The sequence below is a fragment of the Silene latifolia genome, chromosome 2, assembly GCF_048544455.1.
Source record: "Silene latifolia isolate original U9 population chromosome 2, ASM4854445v1, whole genome shotgun sequence".
Taxonomy (NCBI): domain Eukaryota; kingdom Viridiplantae; phylum Streptophyta; class Magnoliopsida; order Caryophyllales; family Caryophyllaceae; genus Silene; species Silene latifolia.
Window position 1 is genome coordinate 24,610,316 of NC_133527.1, and position 24,501 is coordinate 24,634,816.

Below are 24,501 nucleotides of genomic sequence, written 5' to 3' on the forward strand. Positions count from 1 at the left end.
AGACTATGTTTGTTAAGGAGATATTCTCTATGATTTGGTCATCCTTATTATTAGGATTCATGTACCTATTTAAGTTGAGATTTCTAATGAAAAGGCAACACAGATTTCACAAACGTAAAAAACAAAGATCTATTATTTATCCCTAAACCTTTCCCGATAAAACTATTTGATGAGGTGTAATTTAAATAGACAATTTATCTAAGGTTCTCTTTGTCACAACCATTTGTTTATCTATTCTAATATAGGGTGTTTAATTCATTTGTTTACATTTCTATATTTAACAAAGGTTTTTTAAAAGTAATTTGATTATACACATTAATTAATTAATTGTGGTCTACTTGTCATCCACTAACCACCACACACAAATGTTCTTCTCCCATTTTCTAAGTATTTGGATCAAACTAAAGATAAACAAATGACTAAAATGGATGGCGTATTAACCATTTTTAAGGAAAAACAATTATTAAAACGAACATTCAAGCTTCTAACCTAAATTTTGATCTTTAGTTTCAATTTTCCAACTAATCTCAGTAATAAAACAGGTCAAATTGCACCCCATTTTAATTGACGAGAAATTTTTTTTGCTAATCCCTAAACATTTTGATCTATCACATCTATCTTTAACTGATATGTTTTTTTTAACAAGTAGAAACAGAAGCTCAATTTATAGCCCTATTTGCTAGATTATGAGCAACAACATTACAAGATCTAGAAATAAAGGAAAAACTAATACAATGAAAAACATTAGCTATTTGTAGAATATCGTCCACGATCGTTAGTGTTAAGCGATTATTACTTTATTAGCGTTGCCTTCAAAAATATGAGTAAGGATCCGTAAACAATCTGAGGCGACGGAGATATGCAAAAGTTTCCTAGTCCACACTCATTTTCAGGACCTCTAAAATAGCCTCCTTTCAGCTTGTTTAACACTTAGCGCAAAAGTCGACAAGGAAAACCAGTGAAATTACTGATATGTTTTAAATTTATAATAATTACTCCTTCCGTCCCGGTCATTTGTTATTTATTTCCTTTTAAGAGTGTATCATTCATTTGTTATCTATTTTTATTTTGGGTAAGTATTGGATAAGTGGGCTAGTGTGTGCAAGTGGGCATGCATTCTTTATTTTATTAAGTCTATTTCACATTTATATTTTATCCTTGGTCTTTATGCAAAATAGAATAGATAACAATTCATTGAAACGGAGGGAGTATTATACGGAGTACCATTTTAAAACAAAAATTTATGTCAACTTTTAATATACACTAGGCCATTTTCGTTTGGGCTGAATGAAGCTAAGCCGAACTAAATAAACTGAACCGAGCTAAAGTGAGCTAAAATAAGCTGAATTGAGGTAAATTGAGTTGAATTGAGCTAAGAGCTGAAAATTTGGAATTGAGCTAAAAAGAACCAGGCCTAAAATCCATATCCTAAGGGTATGATTATTTGTCAGACTGACCAAAGTCTTAAGACTCTGCCACATCAGCTTTCCACTAACTTTTACTATTATTTTATTGTTTAGACCCATCTCAGATTCGCCTCAGACTTTATACATTATCCCTCAGATTTACCTCAAACTCTACTTTTCCACTATACTTTTCTTATGGGGTTCTATATAAAAAAAGAAAACAATAATGCTTTAACACATGTTAGTCTTTTATTAGTTGTCATTATAAAAAGGTGGGATCAAGACTCTTAAACTTGGGTAAACTATTAGGGAACTTGTCTTAAGACTCATGTGAGTCTTGTCTCAAGACCCACTAATAATTAGACCTGACAAAATGGGTCAGACCCGAATGATCCGACCCGAAAAGGCTGACCCGAGACCCGAAAATGACCCGAACTTGCTTGACCCGAATATGACCCGAAACCCGAACTAACCCGACCCGACCCAGACTCGACCCGAACATTGTTTGACCCAATGTTGACCCGACCCGAGATGACCCAATCCGAAAAGACCCGACTCATAACTCACCTGATCCCAAATTACTTGAAGTGACCTAAAATGACCTGAAACGACTAGTATTAACTCATATTAATACTATATATATATCAAAATAAAATTTCATTGGTTACAATAATCCCTAATAAATAGTTAAATTTGCAAAATAGTATTTCTTAATCAAAATAGTATTAACTTAAGTGCTTAGCCATTAACTCAAAAGCAACCCGACCCAAAATGACCTATACGCGAAAATGACCCGATTCGAAATGACCCGACAACAGGTCACCCGAAATTGACCCGAAACCCGAAAGTGACCTGACCCGGCCTGAAATATGTGACAGACCCAAATTGACCCGGCCCAAACTGACCCGACCCATACCCAACCCGAGTGACCCGTTTTACCAAGTCTACCAATAATCTTACCCTAAGGTTAATTTCCAAACCGATTTGGGCGATTTCAATCCGAGCTGGAGGTAATGAGCGGAGCCTCGATTAAACCGTACCTCCACCTATCTATAACTTTTCTTTAGACCCCGATCAACCCCATGTCTTCTTTCCATTGACCTACTCTCCTTTCTCTCTATCTCTCTCTCTTTTCAGACCAAATCCCAATTTCTATGTTTTCACTTTCATGTCAATTCTAGTAAACTCCCCAACTCAGCTTGCTCAATCACTTCAATTATGCCAAACCTCAATTTATTAGGGTTTTCAATTTCCAAATTTGGGGTTTTCTCAATTCATACACTCATATTGTCTGTGCAATATGATTGTTAAAGCTTCCTCGAGAATCACTACCAATTTCATTAAGCTTTAACTCTGGTATTTGTTTTATATTTTCTTCTGTCTTTGCCTTAATTTTAATTGTTATTGAGGATTTTGTTATCTGGGTTTGGATAGTATGATGTCCAATTGAGAAATTTATGAAATTTGGGATTAAATTTCTAAATTTGAGGTATTATTTAGCTGGGTTTGGTTAAATTCTTAATTTGGAAGCTTTGATTTCCTTATATTAAGCTTTGTTTTGCATAATGTCTGATTTTCTTGAAGGTAGATTCTAACAAAGCATCCATCTTTTTAGATTTATCCGAAACCGAACCCGAGACTCGGAATTGCCTGCTACCTTATTTTGTGAAATGTCAAAAAGCTCTTATGATCAGCAAGCTAGGAGCTCAGCAGGTTAGTTTTAATTTCAATTTCAATTTTAATTTTATTTTTATTTCTGTATTATCTTGTATTATTGAGTGTGATGTTAAGCTTAAATACAGATGTAGGCGAAACTGAATAAGCTAAAATTCAGTCTACTATAGACTTACAATGTGGTTATTATTGTCATCTGTTGCTTACCCTTTAATGATTTATTATAGTACACCCAAAGCTTACCGGTACTCAAAATGGCATTACCCCGAAATGACCTGGGCCGTACCCAACATGAATGACCCGTTTGCATGGTCTACTTTTTCCCTTAAGCTATCATGTCCATTAGAGCAGAAATTGGCGTCAGCCAATGTGTAAAGATAGGAGTCAAGGGGACTGAGTAGTGGTTTCATGGGTATGACGTAGGGCAGCAATATGTATGTGTCAGTTTCGGTCAGCTGGTGTTTATAGATCTCGCTCCTAGCGGATGGGCAAATATTATGCAATTTTAGAAACACTATGACGTCCAAATGGTCTTCTTATAGAAACAAGTGTTAATCTTTCCACGAACTGGTAATTTAGTCGATTGTTTTCCAATGGAAGGAATGGTCTTATTCAGCTAGGTTTGGAAAATAAAGTGCACCTTGGGTGCATCTAGGTGCGGATTTTAGCGAGGCATTAGCTCTTTGACCCTTACTAGCCAAAATGCTTTAGCTAGCTTTGTGTGTAAGGCGCAGCTATGGAGGCACAGTACAACGTAGAATTCATAGTAATTTCTTCTATTTATTTTATCACGCCAAGTCCATCGCGTCATAGGACTCATAGTCCCTAGCTTTTACCTATATACACCAATTTTTTTTCGAAATTACCAGTGTGTTTGTAAAGACATCTTGTGTTGTGTGCAAGCGGCATGCCTTCACCTCGCTTGATACGCCCTATCGCCTCGTTGCGTGTTATGCTTTTCAAAACTCGGGATCGAACCTCTATGATAGAAGGGTATGATGTTTGTAAATTTGTTATACCGTTTGCCATTTCTTTGATCACCCTTAGTTGGTAGGCTTGTTATGTACTTATGTTATTGTTTGTTGGGATTTATGTTTCATGGGGATGGACGGCTTGTTATGTTATGGTTAGTTGGAATTTATGTTAGATGGGGATGGAATATGGAAAAAAGGTAGGCAGTGGTTATTCTGGAAAAAGGTGAAGAAAATCTTCCACACTGGCAAGAATCGGAAATAACCCTAAATTTGCTAGAAAGTGGGACATTTTTAGAGATTTCTAGAAAATTTTGAGTTAAATTTCTAGATTATTTTTGTTTAAGATAAATGCTATTTCCACAACTAGTACAAAGCAAGATTATTTGAATGAAGAGGCTACTAGAGTCGAAAATGAGCAGAATCTAAAAGAGAAACTTCCAAGTTTATCAGAGTTCCTCAAAGACAATGCATTTGCTTGTCATTATCCAACTTCAATTATGCTGGAAGTTTTTTCGCACGTAAAAGGTTATTTAGTGTCTTGCTATTGTCAATACATGCCCTATTACATTAGCAGTGTCTTCCTTTTATACACTATTATTGAATATAGTCCATTATTGCCACTTCTTGATATTGCAGTTAATTTATTCTGTTTAAATGCCAACAGGGTTCTCTCCTGATCAAGATTCGGTCGGGTCTGTGACAAAGAAATCCAGCTCTTCAGGCAGCAAACTTCGAGGCAGGAAAGAGTTTCTTCGTAGATTTGCAGACACTAAAATTTTCATATCTAACCTGGAGAACTGGTATAAAACATTATCAGAAAATTCCGATATAGAAGCCTTTGACTTGCCTTTTGAGTTAGTAGAGCTTCAGAAGTTTGATTATGCACTAGAAGGGGTTTCATTCCAACAACTTGTTCGGATGCCTAGTGCTATCTATGCTTCAACATCTGATGGTGTTGAAGCTGCTGCATATTTAGCTGTTGAAGATTTTCTACATGCAAGTGTACAAGGATTGTGGGAAGCATTTTGGAGTGAGGGTGAGCCTTTACCGTTATATGTAGCTTGCCTTCATAATGAAAGTAAGAAATTTTACCAGGCAGAAAGGGCAATTGCAGCCGATAAACTGGAGGGCCTTTCTGCAGCGGCAATTTTGGTTAAGAATGACAGGCACCCTCACGGGAGATGGGATGAAGTCCTTGAACTCGCTTTATTGACTCCTGATATTGGATCGCTTTCCGTGGGCGGGGCACAAATGCCTCCTCTTTCCATTTTAGGTGAAGCGTTATTTTTTGCTATCCGGATTATGCTATCCAGAAGCTTAAGCAGGACAAGTATTTCTGAAAGTCCAAGCCCTGTTTTTGTGTTACTTGTTGATTCTCAGTATGCTGGTGTGATTAAAGTTGAAGGGGATGTAAGGAATTTGGACTTGAATTCAAATAATGTATATGAATGTGCTGCAAAATGGGTAAAGCATCATTCACATATTGCCATGTCTCCAGTTGACAGGGTATGGAACAAACTTGGGAATGCTAATTGGCGGGACATAGGTGCTCTTCAGGTGCTTTTTGCAACATTCCATTCTATGTTGCAATTTGCAGGCGTCCCTAAGCAGTCTATTGAGGATTTGGCTGCCGATCATAGTTCTCGTCTCCAAGGAAGAAGAATAGAAAGGCAACTTGCAGACACCACGGTAAACGGACATGACCTATCCCGTTATCAACTGGGTCATGGCTTCTCAGAAATTGTCGAGGTTGAAGATGAACCCGCTATAAGAGAGCGAGATAAGCCGATCAAATTGGTAGTTGGGTCAGTTTTGTGGTTGGAGGATTCAGTTTCAAACAATCATGAAGGTTATCAAATTACTGACATTTGCAGTGATGGTGAACTTCCATATTATGTAGCAAATTCTCTTGATGATCCTGGAAAACCTCTCCTTTTATATGTCGGTGCACACCCCTCTCAGGTTGAGCCTGTTTGTGGAGAGATGAATTTATGGTACCAGGTACAAAGGCAAACAAAGGTCTTGACAGCAATGAAACAAAAAGGCCTCTCTAGTAAATATCTGCCTCAATTGAGTGCATCTGGTAGAATAATCCACTCTGGTGATTGTCAAATATCCAATAAAAGTGTCGATTGTAATCACCCGTGGTGTGGAACCCCCGTCTTAGCGACTATCCCTGTCGGGGACCCAATAACCATAATGGTCAGGGATGGCCGTTTTGGGTCAGATGAGGCTATAAAGTGTTGCCATGACTGCTTGTCGGCCCTTTCTGCTGCCGCTGGATTAGGCATCCGGCATGGAGATATCCGACCAGAGAATGTGATTAGGGTCACTTCTGGTGCAAATTGCCATTACTTTGTTCTTATCGGTTGGGGGCATGCTGTGATGGAAGAGAGAGATCGCGCTGCGATGAATCTTCACTTTTCTTCCACTTTTGCACTCCAAGAGGGTAAGTTGTGTTCGGCATCTGATGCTGAGAGCTTAGTTTACATGCTTTATTTCTGTTCGGGTGGAGAGCTGCCCGACTTAGATTCGGTTGAAGGAGCATTGCAGTGGAGGGAAAGGGCTTGGTCAAGGAGGTTAATACAGCAGAAGCTTGGGGACATTTCTGCTGTTTTAAAAGCTTTTGCTGATTATGTAGATAGCTTATGTGGCACACCATACCCCATCGATTATGACATTTGGTTGAGACGTTTGAAAAGACATATGCGTGATGATGATCACGGGAAGGGAATCGACATGTCATAATAAAAGACGTTGATAATCTTTGCTCTCGAGGAGTGGACTAAATTTTGTGATCTCCAAAAGTTGGAAGGCAAATCGTGTAATTAAGTTGTCAATAGACTCAATATGTTGTAGTTCGAAGGCAAATCTTAGTGTTCAATTGTCTGATAGATTGACCGTTGATGACATGAATGCGGTCTAGAGTACTCAAGGAAAGGTGCAGGCCAGTACTATGAAAAGCTTAGAAAAGAGTCGGAGGCTAGTACAGTAGTAATTATAGTAAGTGATTAGTTTGATTGTGATCATAGTTCTTTTTGTAATGAGATTCAGATGATTCATAATTCATTTGTAAAAAGGGAGCAAGGAAATTGGTTTGTTTGAAACTTCTTCCTATGCTACTTGTAGAGTGGTAGCCTTGTAGTTGTAGTGTGTGTTAACTTTTAAAAAACGGAAAATTCACGCGGTAGTCTTGAGGTTTGACATTTTGCAAGATATATCCAATTTTTTTATCCGGAAAACTTTAAGAGGCCATAACTCATGTTTATGAGTTCAGAAAGTGACTATTTTTTTTCAATCGATCATCTTTCCGAGCACTACGATTTGAAAAAAAACTTGTCGAGTTTGGAACTCGTGATCAAGAGATATGGTCACTCAAAATTTGTTCGATAAAAAAAAAGTGATATACTCCTAGCTACGGGATCTAAATACGGCAACTTTTTTAAAGTTATTTGAAAAAAGAATGGTCGACTTTAGAACTCGTGACCAAGAGATATGATCAATCAATGTTTGTTCGGTTAAAAAAAATTCGACATATAAAAACTTTTAGCTAGTGGGTTCAAAGTTTTAAGAGTCTATTTTAAGAAGTGGTAACTCGTGTTTATAAATTTATTTTGCGTTAAGAAGACCTGCGTTACAGATAAAGCCTAAGGCACGCACTCTCTTCTAAAGTTCTTGTGGATAAATAATTCTGTTTTGAGTATTTACATTCATAGTTGTGATTTTCATGATAGCAAGGAATATCTACACTTGTTCTCTCATTCAATTCAAATTCAAGTATGGTATTAATTTCTCTCTTCTCCTTTTTTTCAACTTCCATTTCCCCTTTATCTATATCTATGTTTATGCATTTATTTAAGCTTGTTTCAATTTTGCAACTTTCTAACTGTTAATCGTTGATGTTTAAACGTTTGGGGCCTATTTGCTACTTCCCACGATGTTTAAATGATTACTCGTTTGCTTTTAGTTGATTAGATTGACCTTAATGACACGACTGGAGTTGCTTGCAGTGTGTTGATTTAGTCGCCATGAGAAATCTGATGCATAACTAGGCCCGTTTAGGTAGGACTGAAATTAGTTGATGCCATGAGGGTGACTTAATTGATTAATTGAGTTAATTAGTACTCCCTCTGTCCCGGTCATTTGTTGTCCTTTTCCATGTTGAGGTGTCTCATCATTTGTTGTCCTTTCTATTTTAAGAATGAATTTGATGAGTAATTTGATCATTTACCCTCAATTCATTCCACTTGTCATTTAGTAATTGACCCCCTCCCCTTTCCCTGGTCTTTGTGCCAAAACCAAAGGACAACAAATGACCGAGACGGAGGGAGTAGCTTGAAAGGTCATTAGTTAGTCCCCTTCCTTTGGTTGAACTACCTTTTTGCACTTTGCAAATCTTCCTCCATAGCTCCATTGTCCACCACTCTGTCTGTGCCACACAAAGTGCATATTCCTAATATTCTATTGAGGATTGGAGCTTCTTCGCTTTTTTTTTTTATCAAGAGAGCATTGATTGATAGTTATCGAACCCTAAAAATTAGTTTATCCACTCGTATCACATTTTTTGCAAAAAGAAAGACATAAATTCTGATATTAAGAAGAATCAGGTTGAACTAAAAAGGTCTCGTATCTGATTACCCCGTAGGGCGCATACTGTACAATCAGCTAGGTGCAGCACAAGGAATGAGCTACACACTGACGACGCCCTCATTGCCTCTCAACCTCAACTCTCCTCTCACCTCTCCGGTAATCTCTCTTTTTTATCTCTCTCTCCCTTGTCTCCAATGTATGCACAAGTGACTAAAACATATAGTAACAACGTACTAGTTGTTACATCAGAAAACAGATCTTGAAGGAGGTCAACCTCAGTTTCTAGAGCCTCCAAATCCATCCTTTAAATGGCGCCTTCTTATTGCATATGATGGTACCCGTTATTCTGGTTAGTACCCCCTTCTGTTTACATTATGCTTTCAAATATATCATGTTATGGTATCAGTGTGGTGGTATTGTGCAAATTATTGTTTTTATTAGACAGTTAGTAATCAAGGATCATTCTGAATTGGATTGGAGAAACTAGTCCAATAGGGGTGTTTATGTGCAGATTTTATTAAGTGGTTAGGACGTCAGAAGCAAAATCAGTGACTATATCTATTATAAAAATTGAACAATAAAGAGGAAAGAATTTGTGGGCAAACTTGCGGAAAAATGGTGTCATGCACCCTAACCTTAATCATATCCACTTTTCACCTTTTGTTGTTAATATCACATAGCATAGATATTGTTATTAGTGGGAACAAATCCACGGTTAATGGCGATGGTGCGTAGCATCTTAACCTTAATAACCTTCTTTTTGTGATCTTCACATATTATAGATGTTTTTGTTGGTGGTCAATTTTATGATATTATGTGAATAAGAGGCGGTAAATTCATATTACATACATGCCTTTCTCACCAAGCTTATGAATCTTGACCATGCACAAACTACCATGCTAATCATCCCCCTTGTGCACTACCAAAGCCTATATAGGCCCTAATTAGCATCCATTCTTATCATCAAACAAAAAATCCAGAAATTACTACACACTTACAAAAGAAAGAAGAGGAAAAAAGAACACACTACAATAAGAGAGACACTTGCCGCAAAAGAGTATTACAAGGAGCTTTATAGTGGGATTATACTTTTGTCTTAGAAATGACTCTCTATCACCAATCTCATATCATGTATGTCATCTTAATATGTTTAAGTTACTGTATTCATATATCACTTCATTCATGGAGACTCACCTAGTGCCATGATAAGAAGAAGATGCAATATGAACATAGATAGTGATTGTTTTGCATACTAAATAATTAAACATGAGTAGTAATATTTAAAATTATTTAGGAGTCATTTATTCAACATTATATTCTGTTACTTTTGATAAAAGTCGAAATATAGGAGTATTGATTACAAACCATGCCAAGAATGATTAAATAACAATCATTGAACAAGAATTTGCAAGTGTCGGAAACATGTTGTACTATAATTGTCATTTTCGAAAATGTTACAGTAGGGGTAGGAATCTCGTCATGGCCTAAGAAGATGAAGTGTAGTACTAGGTCTTAAGAAACTTTACGTCGAGACCTTGCTATCATACGATTTTTCTTCTAATTGATATGAATTTTACGCCCACACTGGTCGGAAGTACTCTAGTTGCGGACAGCTTGTATTAATCTTAACTTCTAAAATATTTACCCAAAGAACTACCACCCAATCTTGTTAAGGTATGAATTAGAGAGGTTAATAATGTGTCTAGATATGATAGTCAATAGTTTACAATATTTTGAGTATTTAAATGATAAAACAAAACCGGGTTAAATGCTGAAAGTTTTAGAGAATTCTGTTTTGGTTGATAAAATGTTAAGTGACATATTTTGGCTTCAAAATAATAGTTCAGATTTATTAAGTGACTTAAAGGTGTCTAAAAGATATGAGTTGATCAATTTATATGTTTATTCATTCATTTTAAGGAACTTTTTCTATCGAAAATAACCCAAACAACTATCTAGAATGGTTAGGAGAATTTAGGCATGACAATTGCATGAGCATGGCATAATGGAGAATTTATGAATGTATGTTAATAGAGATGTAATAAAATGTAGAATTCGACTTTACCTTACCGAAGAGCAATTTTAATTAATTAAGCTTTATTCAAGTTCTCGCTCATCTTCTTCGAATATTATTTGTAATATAATTGATGCTTTGAAAATGAGGATTTGAAATATTTTTGAAATCATTTGGATGTTTTGAAAGATGACAATGTTTGAGGATGTTTTTTTTGGATTACTATTGGATTTTTCGGGAATGTTTCCCTTGAGTTTTGATATTGGATTTTCGGGAATGTTTCCCTTCAGTTTTCAGATTGGATTTTCAGGAGTGTTTCCCTTGAGGTTTGAGCTTGTGAATTCGTATCTGATAGAGGGATAAGGTGTTTCCGAGCTGGAACCGCTTATACAAAGCTTCCTTTTCCTGGGGTCGATTGATCACGACCTTGTTCCTCTAGATCCTCCTCTTTGTGGTTAGTCCTTTGAGTAGTGCATGCACTCGGGACTAGTGGTCAGTGGGAAAAAAAAACCTACGGATCAGTCACCATTTGGTTGGAACCTTTTATATTGTCTCTATCTTATTTAGTTGGATCAAGTTCAAGTTAAAATTTTTGAGAAGGTTTTACTTAAGCAAATGTTTTAAAGTTTTCTTTTGCTTTTACGAGATGTCGTTTTATCTTACGAGATGTGGATATTTTAACTTCAACTTGATCCAACAAGATAAGATAGAGGCAATATAAAAGGTTCCAACCAAACAGTGACCGGTTCGGAGGGTTTTTTCCCAACTATGTACAAACTACCGACCACTAGTCCCGAGTGTATATAATGTTGTATAAATGACTCCTAAATAATTTTAGATGATATTACTCATGTTTAATTATTTAGCATACAAAACAATCACTATCTTCAAGTTGCATCTTCTTCTTAGCATGGCACTAGGTGAGTCTCCATAGATGAAGTGATATATGAATATAGTATATTAAATATATTAAGAGGACATACATGATAGTAATACTCTTTTGCAACAAGTGTTTCTCTCAGCGCTGGTGCTATTTTCTCCTCTTCTTTTTTTTGTAAGTGTATAGTAATTTTTGTATTTTTTGTTTGATGAGAAGAATGGATGATAATTGGGGTATATATAAGCTTTGGTAGTGCACAAGGGGGATGATTAGCATGGTAGTTTGTGTATGATCCAGATTCATAAGCTTGGTGAGAAAGGCATGTATGAATTTACCACCTCTTGTTCACATAATTAATATCATAGACTTGACCACGAACAAAATTATCTATAGTATGTGAAGATAACAAAAAGAAGGTTATTAAGGTTAAGGTGCTAAGCACCATTACCATTAACAGTGGGGTTTTTCTCACTAATAACAATATCTATGCTATGTGATATTAACAACAAAAGGTGAACAGTGGATATGATTAAGGTTAGGGTGCATGCATCATTTTACCGTAAGTTTGCCCACAAATTTTTGTGAGATTATTTTTTCTTTTTTTTTGTGTATATAATTGCAAATCTTTAGTAAGTGTGGTAATTAGCAACTCTTGTAAAATATTATTCAAACATGCTATTATCATTTTACATACCTTATTTAATCTAAGTCCAAAAATGATTATTAGTTAACTTTGGTTAATACCTTTTTCAAATGGATAACTTATTATATCATTGTTCATATTTTATTATATTACAAAATTCTCGGCTATAACAATCTACCCCTTTAAAGCAAACTTCGTCTTAAAGTTTAAACCCACACAGTTACCTAAAAGATTCTAACTTATTGTGAGTCATAATGGCCTTGTTCAAACATCATTCATTTAAGTATGGGCTACTAGGAGATAGGTCGTGACACTCCACCCCCAACAACAATAACAACATCAGAGCCTTAATCCCAAAATGATTTTTGGGGTCGGCTGACATGAATCATCCTTTAGAACCGTTCATGGGTGAACGCACACCTCAAAAATGCGAAAAAAAGTGAAACAAAAAGGGGAGTGAAACATAATACGAAAGCCAAGTAAACTTATAGGTTTTAAAATCGAAGTCCGGATTTCTTTTATAAAAGCTTAGAATTTAAATCGAGAATAAAGATTAAAACGATTTTAAAAACCGAAATAAAACTTAAGGGTTCAGAATACCTTAAAAGTGACCGTTATGTCCCCGTAACACCACTAAGTTACCTCAGTGAAAAGTGAAAAGTTCATCTCGGCTCATAGCTTGCTTAGTTCTCAACTAGCCTCTTTAGTATCTTCAGTATCGTGATTTGCCCATAAAACCTTTGCGATCTTAGATTCTCCACTTCTTGTTTTTTTAATCTTGCTATGAAGGAGCCGTGAGGCTCGATTTATGAAGTTCATTGACTCATCGATTATCAAGGTTTCGGGTTTTAAAAATGTGTGATAGTCACTCACATACTTCCGAAGTTGTGAAACATCATTATGAACTCGATCCAATGATGGTGGTAAAGCTAATCGATAGGCCACTTCTCCCACTCTTTCCAAGATTTCATATTGTCCAATGTACTTCGGGCTTAATTTTCCTTTCTTTCCTAACCTCATCACACCACGCATTAGTGATATCTGTAATAACACCTTGTCACCCTCTTGAACACTTTTACAATGTAAGTCAGCATAACTCTCTTGTCGTTTCTGTGCCGCTTTCATTTTCTGTCGAATAACTTCCATATCCTCCACCATTTTCTGGATCATAGTGGGTCCCAACACGATAACACGATAGAGTCGGTCACGTCGTCCCAACACACCGGACTTTTGCATCGCCGAGCATATAGGGCCATCTTAATGCTAGCATGATAGCTACTCCTTATTGTAGGAAAACTCGATTAAATCCAACTTCTCACAAGGATGCATAAGAAACTCCATGGGATGCATATCAGGAAATTGTGTCGGGTAATTTGCCATCTTTGTATCGAATTTCACACAAGAAATAAAAACACCTTTAGCATCTCATTTGATTGATAACTAGACTTTGTGCCCGTACGTTGTACGGGTTATAATATTGACTCGCCTCTAATTGTATCTTCGCAATTGAGAAGTTATGTTTACTTTTTTAACATTAGTTTTCTCGTGAGTATGTGAGTATATACAAATAAATTGATTTTGTGCCCGTGCGTTGCACGTGTTTCAAATTTGTGTTTCCTCTATTTTTTCTGGACCAAAATGCCAACATGAACAGCACTCAAATATCACCAATCAAGCCAACCTTCATCTATTATCCACCATGTAAGCTTCCTCAATATGAGCCTAAGGGTGTGTTTGGATTGAGAGTTTTGGAGGGAAAAGAAAGGGAGGGAGAGTAAGGGATTTAAAATCCCTTGTTTGGATAGCAAATAAGGGTGGAGGGAAATGGAGGGGGAAAGATTTGGAGGGATCCAATTTCCTTCCTCCAAGCCTAATCAAAATCTCTCCACAATAGGCAAGATTTGGAGGGAATTTGTATCCAAACCACACCCCATTCCCCCTCCCCTTCCCTTCTCTCCCGTTCTCTTCCCTCCTTCCCCCTCCCCTCCCTTTCCCTCCACTTTTGTTATCCAAACACACCCTAAATGATCCAGCATCCAAAATTAACAACCTAAAACAATACCTCCTCCAAACCTAACCTCTAGTCTTTCACTTAGACAGCTCAATGGCAAATTCACAAATTCAAAAGCATAGACTAAAGCAACAATAACCTAGGTCTTTAAAGATTCCTGCCTATTAGGGGAATCAGAGGTGTGCCACCTTCCCTTACTCGAAACATTAAAAACATTCAGATAACTCCAACATAAAAAATCATAGACATAGGCAACACAAAAACAACAAAAATGACCGATCCTCACCATGTGAAGCTAAAAGGGAACATTGACATCCAATATTATAACAAATCTAAAACTAAAAAGGAAGAAATAGATTAACCCCAAGCTCAAAATTGGAATAAAATTGTTTCACCAAACATCAAATTACCAGAAAAGAAACGGATAAATGAAGTAAAAATAGCTAAATTCAGCAACTACCAACTTAAATTAAACCCTAATTATAACTACCCAACTTACAATTCAGGTAAATAAACAACAATACTGATCAAAATCACCCAAAATTTGAATTTTTGAGAAGAAAAAAAAAACAGTAAAATTCAGCAATAAAATCTAAAATATAACTACCCAACTAACAAATTCAAGTAAATAAGCAACAAAACTGATCAAATTCACCCGGTTTGAATCTTTGAGCACAAAAAAACACAATAAAATTCAGTAAATACACACTCAAATTAAACCAAAACTACAACCACCCAGCTAACAATTTCAAGTAAATAAGCAACAATACTGATCAAAATCAACTAAAGTTTGAATCTTTCCGAACAAAAAAAACACAGTAAAATTCAGCAAATATCCGCTTAAATTAAACCTAAAATACAGCTACCCAACTAATAATTTTGAAGCAAATAATGTTAATAAGCAACAATATTGAGCAAAATCACTCAAAATTTGAATCTTAGAGAACAAAAAAGAGCACAGTAAAAAAATTCAGCAATTACCCACTTAAATTAAAGCCAAAATACAACTACCCAACTAATAATTTTGAGCATTTCAAGTAAATAAGCAACAATATTGAGCAAAATCACTCAAAGTTTCAATTTTTTTAACCAAAAAAAGCACAATATACAAAAGATCATGAACAAAAAGATGAGAAAACAACCTGAATTTAAGAAGAATAAGTAGAAGAAGCAGAAAGAAGAATCTAGGGATACAGAAAGGGAAAGTTAGGCGATTCAAACACTATTTTAGATTTGTTACAATTAGAGTTACACATCCCAACTTATTGCTACAAGCCTACAACGGGCAGCATGCGATATGAACGCTTAAATATACTCAGCTACATATATAATCATTACTTAGTTAACAATCAGTAATCAACGGCAACTGTAAGACTTCCGTATTTCATAGAAACGGAAAAATAAAAATACATACACAAACCCGAAATCTTTTTCCTGAAAAGATGAAGTGTGTGAATAATAATAATCCGTAATGTATAAAATCAGAAATTGTCAGACTATCACAATTCATATAAAAGTAAACATCAACTATTATCACATATGATGCAATAGAAAACGTAAAACAGTGTCATATGATTGACATCCGAGACAATAACATCAGCAGCTGTCATCAAATCATCCGAATCAATAAAAATCGAAAGACTAAATCAAAATCAGATCTTGGCAACATCAAGAGGGTTAACAATAACGGCTGACAGAAAGGCAGCACCAGCTGCAGAAAGCGCATTGGTAGCAAAATTACTCGAACTCGCATCATTTGCACCATTTTTTTTCCTGGGTTGATGCTGAAATTGAGCTTGCTGTAACAAGGCTCCATCAATCACATTTTCAGCCATACTACCACTGCCACCTTCAATATCAATCCCCTGCCTCCTCAACAATTCCTCTGAAAAATCAGCCTCATTCATCCCAACATTCGAACATATAGACGACGACGAAGACGATTAATCATAACTCCTCCAACTATTAAATTTATTTTGCTGGTTGATTATGTGATCAGATTCCACCATATTATTCCCTCTACACATACAATTAATCATAACCAACAAAAGGGTAACTACAAAATCCATAAAAATAAATGCTCAGATAATCAAAACTACAAATTAACCCAAAAATCAATCAAACAGTCAAATAAAAATCAAACCTTTAAGTATTCTTTTAATTACATATTTTTACATATGCAAATAATTGGATCAAAATATAAATATAAACATGAATCATATATCGTATTGCCCAATACACACACTTTTGCTTCTTTCAAAGACTAAACTACATGTGCCCTAACATGAACTACCAACGCTTTGTCACCATTGCGCTCTCTGCCATTGTCCATCTCCTTTGTAGCTGCTCGTACATGGTGCCCTCGGCAATCCTTTCCACCTAAAACATTCAGCATCGCTATTAGCGTTGCAGCATCATATATCGTAATTGATTCTTCATCAAACAACATAGAGATGAAAAGCAGAGTAGAATAAAATTAAGAGTATAAATACCATATACAGTTTGCACAACAACAAATTAAAAATATGGAATGAAACAAATACTAACACTTACCGGAAGATCAACCTATTAATTTCGCTTCACCGATAATCCTAAAGTATACGATATATCTATCCTGAATTGAAAAGAAAACACAGGTTGAAGAAATTAGCGATAAAACAAAAGGAAACATATTGATGAGATAAACTACCCATGAAGAAAAATAAATCAGCCGTCAATGCATATGTCAAAACCCTGCAAATTAAACAAAATAATTAGATTAGTTCTTAAATTTGAGGCTAACAAAAAAACCACACAATCAAATTGATGAAAAAAAGCATTATTTTACGTATATCTTATGCTAGGAAAACATTGAAATTTGATGTAGGGTTTTTGGTAATTGTAATGATTTAAATAGGTTAGATGTTAGGCAAATAGTTGCTTACCACTAAACTTCTACAATGAAATATTATTATTCTGTTGTTATTTGTCATTATCTTTTATTTGAGTTTTATTTTTATTTTATTTTAGTGCTTTGACAAAGTTGGAGTCTCTAGAATTGCCTGAAAAAAGCCTCTTTTATATATATATATTGATTGATTCCCCATCTTACCCCACTCTTGTCTCACCACGATTTAAGAAAATTTCAAATCCCTTGGGTTCATTTTATAAGTTTTCCTCAGTTCATTTTAATATTTTTCATATTTACCTATTGTTTCTAGGTCGGTCAAATGGAACGGGTGGTGTCGGAATATGAAGATTCCAACACCTATCCAAGAAGGAATCCGCTCTGATACCATTTGTTTATATAAAACTTTCTCAAACCTTAATTTGCAATCATTTTCTCTTGGAAACTCATTAGTTAATCATCAATTGAGACATAGGGTTCCAAGGTTTTTTTAGTTAAAAGAATGCAGTTTTCTGTTTTTAATTTGCGTTACCATTTGAGCGTCATTATTCTTTAGTTTTGGATTATTATGAAACCTTAAACAAGTTGCGCTTATTTTTTTTTTATTATGTAGTAGTCATTCGATGCAACTTCTCGATGTAATTTTCATTTTGGGTCATTTAGAAACTATATTTTTGTTGCTAACACAATGGTAAGGCTATGTACATTTGGGCCCCTTACCCCTCGATTTGTGGAAGCCTTTGCGGCACTGATGCAATAGTGTTATTGTTGAAGTCAAAGATTAATTATATGCTTCTAGAACATGATGTAATAAAACAAAATGACTCACTTAGCCGGCTGTGCTTTTTATATTGATTTTGTCAAGTTGTCTAATTGCAAGTAATGATGAAATCTAGGGGCGAGTTGCTACTTAGCCTCGTCTCTATGCAAAGACACTTCTTAAAATCTACCTTCGGTTTTTCCTCTTTTAGTAGCTATGCGTGTTTTTGTATTACGTGTGCTATAGAAGGGCTTTGTTGTGAATGAATGTGTTGCTTCTTAGTTATGTGATTTTATGGTATTCCATAATTTTATATTTCATGGTGTGGCAGACGTATTATTGTCAACTTAGCTACAATATATTCCTGAAACTGCATATTTTCCTTCTCAAAAGCTTTGAAGAATTTGTCTCTGAATCTACAACAACATTTACCCAATGCCTTAGCTTTGTGTTAGCAACACAAAAAGGTTGTTTCTGAACGATCCAAGATGAAAATTGCGCCGAGAACTGCGCCGAATGACTGATACTTCACAATAGAAAGAAGCGCACCACTTTAGTGAGCCATTTTGCTTTATTCCATCATTATCGAGACCCAAAGAGTAATGAGTCTTTGGCTCCATTTTATGTCTCTGAACCTGAGGGAAAAATTTGAAAGTGCGAGTTATTTGTTCAAATTTCAAAAGCTGCATGGTTTTGTGCTGTCTTTTGCAGTATTATTCGTAAAGTGCTATTTTCTTAGTTTGGAAGGAAGAAATAGAGAATTTCCAGAAGAATTACATTCTGTCAGTAGTTTATGTATTTTTGTAAAACTCTATAATTTGCGGGGAATGTTACCCATAATTATCAACTTTGTTGCTCTGCTTTCATTTCTGCTTATTTGCCTGTGTCTTGGAGCTGATTCTATCGTAGCTTGACCATTTCTTCCCCAACCACTTTTTCTCTTGCGACTACTTTCAAATCTGCATTCTGCAAGTCTATTCATGACACTAGGTTCCCCCATTATTCTGCAAAACATTACTCCTTAACACTAAAACTTTGATTTCCTTCCAACTTACAAAAATTTCTGCTTCTTTTTTTTTTTTTTTCTCGAGTACTTTCAGGTTAATCAACTCTATCTTGAAGTTGTACTAACATATACTACTCAGGATGGCAGTATCAAGCATCACCTCCAACAGTACAGTGTGCAATAGAAGATGCTTTGATCAAAACTACCAAGTTGGATAGAAAGGATCTATGTGTAGTCGGTGCAGGCAGGACAGACAAAGGAGTTCATGCATGGGGTCAGGTCTGACATTCTCCTTCTTAAGAAGTTTGAAAGAATAGCCACTCCACAAAGTGAGTAAAGCTTACGTCAGTAGAAGTTTCAGGTTGCACACTTTCTTACACCTTTCAACTATGATACGTTGGATGATGTTCATGCGGCTCTTAATGGTCTTTTACCTGCGGATATCCGTGTAAGGGAGATAAGTCCGGCATTGCCGGAGTTCCATGCTCGTTTTTCTGCACGGGGCAAGATGTATCGTTATACCATATATAATGACAGTGTCATCTGCCCATTTCACCGTCATTATGCATATCATAGTGGCTATGACCTCAATGCAGTTGTCATGGCAGAGGGTGCAGCACATTTCATTGGGAAGCATGACTTCTCTGCCTTCGCTAATGCTCAGCATAATGATAGAATACGAGATCCTGTGAAGACAATATCACACTTTGATGTCTATGAAAAGGTGAGTTTTGAGTGCGGTTTTATATGAATTTAGAAGCATATTTTCATTTCTTAACTTCATGGAACAAAAGATTCACTAGTTTTACTTTGGAATTACTTCGTAAGATGGAAAAAAAATTCAAAAGTACTCGCTAAACTATATGCACTTTTATATTTTGAAGTAGCCCTCAATCAACGCAACTCTAAGTGCAAGTTTCATTTTGGGTCTTCGCAGAACCGGTTCTCTATAATAACCTAATTTCCATTATGGGTTATGTGAAATCGTCTGTGTCAGGGGAATTTGCGCTGATGAACCCCTCGTAACCAACCAACTATAGATGTCAATGATGTTCTTCTTGATACTCCTAGAAGTTGTTTTCATTTGATTTGTGTTTCTAGGACACGATGTGAACTGTCGGATACTATTTTTTGTTTCCGAAGTCCTCTACTCTTATCTGTTTCCTCAACATTTGGGTACACTATTGGCTCCTTTTGGTTAATGTTATGTCTCTGCTGGTTCACAGGGGCCTGTTATAGAGCTGGAAGTTCAAGGATCCGGTTTCTTGTATAGACAAGTTCGAAACATGGTACGCTTGCTATTGATCGTAACCATGCACTTTTTTTCACTTCATTTATAGATCGTTTTAGGAGCAGCAAAATATCAACGCATTACATTTGTTGCTTCCCTAGTTCTACATCTCATGCAACATCTCATAACCCGTTTTTAACATAATGAAGGTTGCTTTGTTGCTTCAAATTGGAAAGAAAGCAGTTCCGTCTGATATAGTTCCCAAGATATTGGAAACAAAAAACCGAAGAGAATTGGCCAAGTATACCTTGGCTGCCCCTCCTCACGGGCTATCCTTAGTAGAAGTCAAGTATAAAGAAGAACATATGGGACTTCCCGTAGGAGGTCCTGCAGTAAGTTTAGGACGGCGGCATACTATCACCAGATGTAAACTTCCTTACTATTGACTCGATTGGTAATCATTTGAATTTCTTCATTCTTCTTATATATAGACTCGGCCTTTATACAAAAAGAGGTAGCAAAGGTGTAGAAAGCAGGTTATATGACATGCGAAGAACCTCAAGGATTCTCGAAGAAATGTGAAATGGCATATTGTAGTTGTAGACTTGTAGGATTGCATGAGATTAGAACCTCAAGGATTCTTTGTTGGATTGTTTAACCAAAGTACTCCTTGCAAGTTCGTAAGGTAAGGCCTCCTTGTCCAAAAAAAAAAAAAAAAAAAAAAAAGTGTTAAGGTCTATGGAGAGTGTCATCACTCATCGATGATAATCCCTCCATTTGAATGAATCTATGACATTTTGGTTTAATAAGCATGCAGAATTGCAGACAATATCAAGATATCCCTTAATAATTGACCGAGAGTATGTGAGCAAACGTTTAATTAAAGATTCGAGACGAATTCATCGCTAAAATTTGATCCAACTTGAATCTAATCAATAAAAAACTAAATTATGCATATTTGAAACAAACGACTCAAATTCGAATAAAACATAATTGAATTTAGCTTAACCTGATTTAATAAAATGAATCCAAATACTCATTTTACCTTGTTTGAATTGGGTTATCATTGCTCGACTAACCATAATATTTTAAAATATTTATCACAATATTTCAAGTAAAAAAATATTTTGTACTCCGTATGTCCATTTTGTAATAAGGTAAAATGGTCCATAGTACATGTCAAAAGTCCACATGGTCCATAGTCCATGTGATTTTGTATATGCTTTGAATCATTTTCATATTTCCATTTATTTGGTCAATTGTAGGACAAATTATTGAATCCAATTTTTGAAATAATGGTCAAAAATAAAATATTTGTCGTTTTGGGTCGGTTTTGAAAATATTTGTCAAAATGGTGTCCACGTAGCCTCGGGATTTCTGGACCTAAAATACGCCACTACTAATGGCGTGTGTATAATGAGTAGGGAAAGAAACTCCATTAAAAAATGGACTAAAACAAACACGCCATTGGGAATGGCAGGTTTCGGAGGGGAAACACGCCATCGGGATGGCGTGTCTTATGTAATTTATTTATTTATTTTTTTATTATTATTTTTTTTTTAAAGTTCAGTCAGTTGAGGAAAAAAATTGTTGTAAAGACACGCCACTACTCATGACGTGTTTCCTTCACAAAATACGCCATTAGTAGTGGCGTGTTTCAGGTCTAGAAATCCCGAGTCTACGTGGATACCATTTTAACAAATATTTTCAAAACCGACCCAAAACGACAAATATTTTATTTTTGACCATTATTTCAAAAATGGACTCCAAATTATTTTGTTATCCATACCTAAATCCTAGGTGCACCGTCCCTACGTAGTATCAACTACGGAGTATCAACTAAATAGTCATACGCTTGTCCCAATGTCAACCCTTAAAATCTGAGTCCAATATAAGATCGATAATGTGAGCAACCATACAAAAAAAACGACATTGCTATGCAGTCTACACATAACACTTCCATGTGACATGAAGAGCACTTGCCAATCCCTACTCTCTTTCCCTTACTCTTCTTGAAGTGCTAAAGATCAATATTGAAGAACACAACATGTAAAACATCAACACTATTTGACCTAGTGGTGAAGCGCATGGCGAAGCTACCTAGTAGCAAGGGGTGGCGGTCGCTACCCCAAACTTAAAAAAATTGGTTTGGAAGACAGATTTTTGCTACCCCAAATATTGCTGAATAGCTAATATGTAAATGTTATCTAATTTAGTAATAATAAACATTGTGGTTCAATGGTAAAAGGCCTTGGTTTCTAACCTAGTGCCTTGGGTTCGAATCCCACTACCAACATATTCCTTTTTAATTTTTTTTTTTTTTGCTACCCCAGAAATTAAATCCTGGCTTCGCCCCTGCGCATGGGGGGCTAGCAAAGGCGTCTGCCTTCGTTAATGTAGGAAAACTTTGAAGTTTTAGATGTTTATCCTATATTATTACCCGTTCGCTTTTGCTGACTCTAATTTCTAGCCCCGCCACTGATTCGACCCATCTATTTAATGGGTTTTTGAGACTGAGAATATATATATACAAACATATACGAGCAGATTTAGTTGTTAAACGAAGCTCATTACTACGAATTTTGCGTAAGTCAGATGAACTAAAAGGATTATTCTTTGTCACTCTTTATATACTATATAATTTAAACGAGTATGAAATTGAAGTGAACGGAAGGAATATCGTTAGTGAACAACTATTGTTGGGTAGCCATATATATCAAAACAACAACAAAAAAGATGTTATGTTAAACCAACCATGATATATATGCTCAAACAAAGTTAGCTAGTTGCATTGCTTGGTTTAACTGTCCTAACTTGCATGTGAAAGACAACATTTAACGGTTGTGAGGTTCCTAGCTACATGGTATGCACACATTTACATGTTCCTCAAAAGATTGTAAACCCCATTTTATTTATAATAAGGCTGACAAAAGTGTCAGAATTTCAGTTTGTGTTAACAAGTTATGTATAATCAAAGCATAATAACCAATTATTAACTCGACATAAACCATTAAGGGGGATGTATATTACTAGCTTTTTATTGGTTAGATTAAGCTTTACTGTTTCACTTATGAACTCAAAGGAATCTAATCTAAATATATAAAATACTAATCCTTTATTTACTTTGGCTATTATTATTGTTTGTGACGAAAAGACAACATCTTACAATCACCTTCTCTTTTGTATTTATCATTATATATACCGGTTGTGAAACTTTACAAGATTGTAATGCCTTATAAATGAGAATTTGTCTATTTAGCTACGTTACTTCGGATTTTGTCTTGTTACAGTCTGGCCTAAACAAACTTTTGTGCAAAAAATTCATATTTGTAAGTAATTAATCCAACACGGAGTAATATTTTTATCGATTTTGAGACGTTTTGCAAACACATGTCAGTACTTGTCAATTAACTTAAAAATTCTGAATTAAGGTTTAATATTTTAAACATATGTTTTTCATCGAGGTTTAATATTTTAAACATATGTACTCGTAAAAACATCTTCCTAATTTCTGGAAATGGGCTAGTATCACAAAATGTAATTTTGATTAAATAACATTTTAATATCCAATGAAAGTATTTCATCAATTTATCCCAACAATAATTTTAACTAACAAAATCAAAGCTAAGTTAACAAAATTACAAAGCCTATTACAATCTCAGGCATAAATAGTTTACAATTTTACATACTATACCCATACTCTATTAATAGAAATAAAGAGGCTTTAGAAATTTTAAATTGAGCCATAAATATTACTTCATCCTATTCTAAATAAATGTCCCATTGCTATTTCCGTCTATTCACATAATTGTCCCACTTGTCATATTTGGACATGATTTTTTACTTTTATACCCTTAACTCTTTTCTTTATTTACCACTCAACCACCCATAACCCATCATATTCAATACTTTTCATTATTTAACTCATATATTCTTACCCCTATACAATAATTTTCATTATTTTAACTATATTCCTTAATTTTCGTGTCATTGTCCAAATCCGACACTTATTCAGAATAGGAGGGAGTATTTATTTTAGCTCTATTAATATTGATTTTCTGGGTTGATTAAGAGTATTCCTTACTTATACAATTAGACTTGTCTTGATTTCTCAAAATATTGAAGATAACTTAATTGATAAATTCATTTTTCCCTTGATTTTTTCATTTGTATGGTATGAAATCGTAACACTAACCACTTATTTAAAAAATATGTCTTTTTATTCACACCAACGAACTTTATTGATATGTGAAATAAATACTCCCTCCATTCAACTCTACATGGCCCTTTTCTATTTTAAGCACTATTCACAAGTGAGCGTTCACTATCAATTTTCTCTCAATACGTAAGTGAAAATATATTCGTGTGAGATCTTGTTTGATTCATCTTTACGAGTACATTAAAAATATCTAACTTTTATAATTT

The 24,501-nt window shown here is 35.3% G+C and overlaps 2 protein-coding genes across 5 annotated transcripts; both read left to right on the forward strand.

Moving 5' to 3' along the window:
* Nucleotides 1–2,418: 2,418 nt before the first annotated feature.
* LOC141642464 (uncharacterized) lies at nt 2,419–7,161 on the forward strand. Its single transcript, XM_074451274.1, has 3 exons — nt 2,419–2,762; nt 3,022–3,119; nt 4,719–7,161. Exons 2-3 carry the CDS (start codon nt 3,077–3,079, stop codon nt 6,800–6,802), a joined length of 2,127 nt encoding a protein of 708 aa, XP_074307375.1. The 5' UTR covers nt 2,419–2,762; nt 3,022–3,076; the 3' UTR covers nt 6,803–7,161.
* Nucleotides 7,162–7,646: 485 nt separating this feature from the next.
* On the forward strand, nt 7,647–20,678 carry LOC141642465 (uncharacterized). Of its 4 annotated transcripts, none has more exons than XM_074451275.1 (7): nt 7,647–7,836; nt 8,700–8,800; nt 8,882–8,993; nt 18,985–19,124; nt 19,207–19,569; nt 20,072–20,134; nt 20,286–20,678. In XM_074451275.1, the coding sequence occupies exons 1-7, from the start codon at nt 7,782–7,784 to the stop codon at nt 20,520–20,522; spliced, it is 1,071 nt and encodes a 356-aa protein (XP_074307376.1). In that variant the 5' UTR covers nt 7,647–7,781; the 3' UTR covers nt 20,523–20,678. The 4 variants fall into 4 exon arrangements, with proteins under 4 accessions (XP_074307376.1, XP_074307378.1, XP_074307377.1 ...); XM_074451277.1 differs by having other exon boundaries at nt 7,647–7,831; XM_074451276.1 differs by having other exon boundaries at nt 7,648–7,836; nt 8,894–8,993.
* Nucleotides 20,679–24,501: the final 3,823 nt, after the last annotated feature.